We start from the raw sequence: 7,625 nt of genomic DNA on the forward strand, positions 1-7,625 counted from the left end.
ATGGACACTGGTTGCTATACTATATGTTGACAAATCAAACTTCAATAAAAAAAATACATATAAATAAATATATCATTTTTTTAAAAAAAGAAATCTATGATCTTTCCAGATGGACCATGTGCTCATAACCCAAGCTGACTCCATGGAAAGGATGAACAATGTAACAGAATTTGTTCTGCTGGGCCTGACCCAGAATCCAGAACTGCAGAAATTCTTATTTGCTGTATTTTTAATCACCTACTTGATCACACTGGCAGGTAACCTACTCATCTCGGTCACCATCTTCATCAGCCCAGCTCTGGGTTCTCCCATGTACTTTTTTCTATCCTATTTGTCCATCATAGATGGCTTCTACTCTTCTTCCATAGCACCTAAAATGATCTTTGACTTAATCTCTGAGCGGAACACCATATCCTTCAATGGCTGCATGACTCAACTCTTTGCTGAACATTTCTTTGCTGGTGCTGAGATCATTTTATTAATTGCCATGGCTTATGACCGCTATGTAGCCATCTGTAAGCCATTGCATTACATGACCATTATGAGCCGACCTGTCTGTGGTTTCTTGGTAGGAATGGCTGGAATTTTAGGCTTTGTTCATGGAGGGATCCAGGTTTTGTTCATGATCCAGTTACCATTCTGTGGCCCCAATGTTATTGACCATTTTATGTGTGATTTAATACCTCTCCTGGAGCTAACGTGTGCAGACACTCACACTTTGGGGCCCCTGATTTCTGCCAACAGTGGATCACTATGTTTGCTCATTTTTTCTATGCTGGTTGCTTCTTACATTGTCATCCTGCGCTCCCTGAGGACTCATAGCTCTGAAGGGCGTCGCAAAGCCCTGTCTACCTGTGCTTCTCATGTCACTGTTGTCATCTTATTCTTTGTACCTTGTTCATTCCTGTACCTGAGACCCACGACCTCCTTCCCTGCTGACAAAGCTGTGACTGTGTTTTGTACCCTAGTAACTCCTATGTTGAATCCTTTAATCTATACCCTCAGAAATTCAGAAGTAAAAAATGTCATGAAGAAACTCTGGGGACAAATAATGAAAACTGGTGATAAATGAATATTATGATTAGAGTATTTACATTAAAAATCTAGTAATAATTAACAGATATTTATTCTCTTTATTAGTTGATTAAACTTGGGGCAATCAATATCCTATCTGGGTCAGTATTCTTCAGGAATACTTATATTATGGGCAGGGTCAATGTACCCATTAAAAAGCACAGTAGGCACAGTGCCTAGAGCCCGCAATAACTTTTGGAGCCCTTGAAATGGTTTAATTTCTTTTAAAATATGAAGAGAAAATAAATATAAGCTAAACCCCACTTGGAGTATAGTCATCTTTATGCTAACACAGTCATAAAATATAATTTTTCATATTATTTATGGAGGAAAAGGATTCATAAAGACGAAAGGAGCAAAGGGCCACAAAAGTCATAATGCTGTCCTGATTGTGGGTATGAAACAGATCAGCAGCAATATTATTGAACACACTTTATATCCAGCACTACAGCTAGAATTAAATGTTATTTTAAAAGAGGAAAAGCAACTATACATGCAAAAAGGTATAGAACACCAGGGAGTCTTCAAGAAGTACTTTCATCCAAATACATTTTTTCTTAACTTCTTAAATTTGAAAGGATAGATGTTATAGATGTTCCTGCACAGCAACAATAAAAAAAACTTTTTATTTGTCACAGTCCTAAGAAGAGAACACTTGCATACAAAAGTATCTTTTAAAAATTACATCACCACCATTCCCTGTAGTATACAATTGTCTACAGAAAGAATTAGAGGCAGAATGGGCTGATGCAAAAGAAATACAATTGATCAAGTCTGCAGAGTTAAGGCAGAAAATATCTGTATGTTAAAGTCATGTTTTAGATGTGGACAAAGGAAGATTCTGAACAGCCGGGGCAGGAAATCACCAGTAGTGTCACAAAACTGAACAATGACCACAGATCTGGATTACAGAAAAGAATTCATAACCTGTACATAATGAAATTCTAGGAGGGATTCAGAAATAGTCAGATGCTTTGAAGTTAGAGATTAAGAGCTTTGGACCAAATAGGCTTTTTCATCTTGTCTCCTACATAAATTAGCTTTGTGAATGTAAGCAAATTGCTTCATCTCTCTACAGACTTAACCAATAAAATTAAAATAGCATTACCCACTCTCTTAAGTTGTAAGAATTAGATGACTTAGATTGAAAAAATGAATCTGCTAAAAATTAGTGAAATTGCTCAGACATGGTTACAGCCTTCACAGATGTCAAGCACAGAAAGTGTGCCAGGGACTATAGCTGCTGACAAGAGGAGGCCAAGAACACTGCCACTGTCATTCATGAACCATCATCACAGAAGGACCAAACATCTGTGCCAGCCCCACTTCACTTCAAAATAAGTCACATGCTTATGAGTAAGGATAGTATAGAAGAGAGTTATCTCAGCAAGGAAGCTAATGGAACCTGGGAGCAGATCTCTGGACACTAAAGCTAGCCCACCAACAACTCCCTATTCTGGGATAAAATGCCCTTAACACCGCTACAGTAACAAATGGGGAAGCTGGATAGAGCAAGTGTGAGATGTTTGAGCAGAACTTATTTCAAAAGCTCTCACTAATGATGGATCCCACTCTGGTGCTCTGGAAGGAGAAGGGAGAACCCAATGCCAGGGACCAACAGACACATCTCTCTGTACAGAGCTTGTGATTCCTGAGGAAGAGCTCAGAAGCATGTCTTCAGAAAGTGATTTCACAACCAGGGACTTGAATATCATATGATGCTAACATTTCTCATGTTCTCAGGACTTCATATCAGGTTAGATCTCATTCCATATGAAGGCCTTTTAAAAATAAATGTTTTGCCATAATAAACAAACAGATAGTTAACAGATAAAATAACACCTGACAGAGGTGGTTGTGGGGGGAAGAGTGAAATAGGTAAAGGAGATTAAAAAGTTCAAGCTTTGTTATAAATAAATCAATCAAGGGAATGAAAAGCACAGCATAAGGAATATAATCAATAATATTGTAATATTGTTGTATGGTGACAGATGGGTGACTACATTTATCTTGGTGATCACTGAATAATGTACAGAACTATCAGATCACTATGTTTTACACCTGAAACTTCCTAACGTTGTATGTCAATTACCCTTCAATAATAAATTCCAAAACATAGATGTTTTACCAGAATTTCCTTTGAATGACCACCTTGTAGATGGAGGAGTATGTTTAAAATATCAAACTTATCCTTTTGGATGATCTGCCTGTAGTTCCCATCAAAGATGGGATGAATGGGATAACGATAAAATAAGAATGATGATGCTCATGATCCTGATGATGACAGCTTATGTTTCCAGCACCTTCTGTGAACTATGTCCTAACCTGCACTCTCATTTGTATGCTTTGGAGGCAGTAAATTTATGTCCTTATTTCTTTCCTTAACTCAAGTCTCAAACTGTGGAACTTACCTCTGTTTAAAACGTTTATTTGAACATAATGGGGAACCTGCCCACGGAATGGTGTGAACATCAATAAAACAATGCTAGTATAAATCATTATGATAGCTTATTTTTATTTTTATTTTAAATTTTTAAAATTATTTTTATTTACTAGGTTTCAAAGTGCTTTGTATTCACTTTTTTTTTGTTAATAAGTTCTTACTATGGCCCAATAACTGCAACAATCCTGATTTCCCCTATTTCATGAATTAAGAAACAATGGGTTGGAGAGGTTAATTATATATATAGCTCAAGATCAATTAGCTAAAATATTCCTACATCATAATTCAAATCTAAGCCTGTCTGATCCAAAGCCTTTGAGCATTATCAAATCCATTGGTATCTGCTCAATACAACCGGAGAACAAATTAAAATTTTTACATTTCTCTTCAATCTTTGAATTGAATTTTCTTCTTGGAACCCTTTGGGTCTTCACTGTTTGGACCAATTTGTTTTTTTTTTTTTTTTTTTTTTTTTTTTTTTATTGGTGTTCAATTTACTAACATACAGAATAACACCCAGTGCCCATCACCCATTCACTCCCACCCCCCGCCCTCCTCCCCTTCTACCACCCCTAGTTCGTTTCCCAGAGTTAGCAGTCTTTACGTTCTGTCTCCCTTTCTGATATTTCCCACACATTTCTTCTCCCTTCCCTTATTTTCCCTTTCACTATTATTTATATTCCCCAAATGAATGAGAACATATAATGTTTGTCCTTCTCCGACTGACTTACTTCACTCAGCATAATACCCTCCAGTTCCATCCACGTTGAAGCAAATGGTGGGTATTTGTCATTTCTAATAGCTGAGTGTTTGGACCAATTTGAAGGTGGATTTGCCATCATAGATAGGCCAGGCTGAAAATATAGAAGTCTGCAAAGAACCAGTTAGTGACTAGGCAGTAGTCTGTAATTCCATGAATGTTTTGATTCCCACATAACAGGAAATATTTTGAAACTATCTTCTCCTCCATTGGCAATAGTTTGTACATAAAGAAGTGACCTGTGGCTTATATAGCACTGCTTTCTCCTGATAAATAAATATCAAATATTTTTGACATGAATATGTGCTCTTCTGCTATCATCCATTAAAAAAGAAAGGAGGAATAAACTTCACTGAGGGAAGAAAGTTCAAGATAGATGAAAAGCTATTTTTTTAAAGTAGCTTGCCAGTAGCCACATAACAGTAAGCTCTGGAGTAAAATTCTCAAATGCAGTTCTTCTGTTTTTGCACCACAAGCTCATTTTCAACAGTACTTAAAATTTGGAAGCTAAACTACTTTTAGCCTTTCTTCCTCTGTTGCCCACTGGGCATGGAAGGGCACCAACATTAGATGCCATCAACCTGTCAGGTGCTGTGCTCTTCATGCACACTTACCTTTCACAAGGGCATATACTAAGAATTAAAATACTCCTTTTTGGACAAGGAAACCTATGATCAGGAAAGTTTAAGATGGCTTGTAAGCTGAACAGAGAAATCAGTTAGCCCCAGAGAGTACCTTTCAGGATAGCAGAACCTTAACCAAGTTTATAGAACAAATCGAGGGAGGAGTGGTGGGACAAGAAAAGAGAGGAGGTGAGGGAGGAGGAGAGAAGCAAAAGACAACCAGGATAACCAGTTATCTACCAAAACACTGATAGGGACTATCTCTGGATAATGGCTTATAGATGGATTTACACATGCACAATTGTGTGTGTGGGCTCACACATGTGTGGATTGCCCACCTTTGTTTTCCTAGATTCTGAATTTTAAAATAAATGTGTATTTGGGGAGAAAGGTGTTTTACCCCTAGACTCCAAAATGGAGACACTGCTACGTTTGTAAATAAAATTAGTAATAATTTTTAAATCATATAGAAAATTTCTGGTGATATTTACTCATGTGTTTATTCTAGCAAGTTGAAATTTTTCAAAAATAGGGAGCATTCATAAGTTAGTTGGGCTGTTGTTAACCATGATTCAGGCAACAAAAAACAAGGGAGCATTAGGATCAGTCCATTATGCTAATTGATATCTTATCTTCACTAAAAGGTGCTTGTCAAATTTCAATGAAGTAAGTATGCTTTTCTAGAAAGTCTCCTGAGATAAAATTGTGGGACATTGCGGCGATTGTGGTGGAAAAATGGTATTTTTTAATAAGCTACATAGTGACTTCATATTTATTAGTTGATTTGAAAATTGGCTCAATGGTACTTTTATTATCCAACAATAGAAACGAATAGGTAGAGAACTGAAGGTCTCCATTACACCTAGTTTTATTAACTAGACTATTGGAATGTGACAAAATGAAAGATGGTATTGATTTTTCCTAGGAACTTTGAAAGTTTATTTTTGTTATACATAGCATTTGGGAATAAAATAATAACTACTTCTTTTTTTTAATTTTTTTATTTTTATGATAGTCACACACAGAGAGAGAGAAAGAGAGAGAGGCAGAGACATAGGCAGAGGGAGAAGCAGGCTCCATGCACCGGGAGCCCGACGTGGGATTCGATTCCGGGTCTCCAGGATCGCGCCCTGGGCCAAAGGCAGGCGCTAAACCGCTGCGCCACCCAGGGATCCCTAATAACTACCTCTGATGAGCTCCTGAATTTATTGGTTCTTGGAGACTAATTGTTGAATATTTGTAGTAGACAGATTATTTTTCATATTAATTCTTGGTTTGTTTTTTCTTAGTGTAAAAAGTAGATACGGTGCAACAGGATGAATTACAGATTATTTTTGAAACAAAGAAGTTTATTATAAATTATAGGAGCCTCCTAACTCTTAAAGAATGAAATCTGAGAAGGGATGGATCAGAGTTCTTTTTTTTTTCTTTACATTTTTTAAATTTAAATTCAATTTGCCAACATATGGTATAACACCCAGTGCTCATCCCATCAAGTGGATCAGAGTTCTTAAAAGCAGGAAAAGAATGGGGCAAATGTGGACATACATTTCAGATTCCAGAACACAGGCATCCCTTGGAATATGAAAAAAAAAAGAGTAAAGAAAAATAAAAAATGCCACTTTGTATCACTTGCCCAAAAACTAAGCCAATCTACTCTAAGCACAGCATGTATTTCACACCTAGAACAGATAGAAAAGTGAAAGAAGGCAGCCTCTGTATGGAAGGTTAGGAAAAGGTTGAGGAACAAATCAAATAAAACATGCTGTGAGTAAATATGCCAGAACCTGGATTCTGAATTTGACACAGATTTCCTAATTTAATTCTCACAATAACACTTTAGATATGTATTATATTTATTTTTATTTTAAAGACAGACACCAGAGGTCAATAGAACTTCTGTCACTTAGGGGCACCTGGGTGGCTTAGTGCCTTAAGCGTCCAACTCTTGCCTTAGATTCTCTCAATCTTCCTCCCATCTGCCCTTTCTCCTGCCCACACATACACACACACATGCTCTCTAAAATAAAGAAGTCTTCAAAAAAAAATGAGAAGAAGCAGAAGAAGGAAGAGGAGGAGGAGGAGAAGTAGAGGTGGTGGTGGTGGTAATTTGGTTACTTATTCAAGGTCATGCTACAAGTAAGTGTAGGAAATAAAACAGAAACTCAGGTTCATCTGCCTCCAGAGCTAAAGTCTTATAGAATAGCACCTATGCCAGGGATGTCATACAGGGTGATGAGAAGGAATAGAAGCTCTGCCTAGATGGACACAGACTGCTGTACACAGCTAAGCATGAAGTGATTTGCCTTAAGTTGTGTTTTGCCTCACATTTTACAGCTCAGTTATCACATAGACTTGAATGATACAACATGGATTGCTATTGAAAGATATGGATGATGGATCAGAAAAAAACTAATTTTGAGTGCTAGCTTAGGCACTTCAAAGCCAGATAATCTTAATTAATCAATTAATCATATGAGGAGACAAAAATTTCCTCATTTCTAAAAAGGCATAATAATCATTTGTGCCCTATATATCTCATACAGCTGTTTTATCATAAAATTATGCAATTATAGGAAAACACTAAACCATAAATATCTATGAAGATGGACACATAGGTAAAATGGAATAAGGTGATATTCAATAATATAAACAGGTTTCAGTTTGTTCCACTTACAGAAATAAACCCTGCAGTTTATTTTACACATTTTACACCTGCAGTTTC

General features: G+C 36.7%; 1 protein-coding gene across 1 annotated transcript; it reads left to right on the top strand.

Annotated features, from left to right (window-relative positions):
* The first annotated feature begins 142 nt into the window (after positions 1-142).
* Positions 143-1,072, top strand: LOC119864131 (olfactory receptor 4C45-like). The gene has a single exon (XM_038562485.1). It carries the CDS (start codon positions 143-145, stop codon positions 1,070-1,072), a length of 930 nt encoding a protein of 309 aa, XP_038418413.1.
* Positions 1,073-7,625: the final 6,553 nt, after the last annotated feature.

Source organism: Canis lupus, chromosome 18, assembly GCF_011100685.1.
Source record: "Canis lupus familiaris isolate Mischka breed German Shepherd chromosome 18, alternate assembly UU_Cfam_GSD_1.0, whole genome shotgun sequence".
Taxonomy (NCBI): Eukaryota; Metazoa; Chordata; class Mammalia; order Carnivora; family Canidae; genus Canis; species Canis lupus.

Coding starts and splice junctions, on each gene's coding strand:
- LOC119864131 (XM_038562485.1), top strand. CDS start 143: ATGGAAAGGATGAACAATGTAACAGAATTTGTTCTGCTGGGCCTGACC.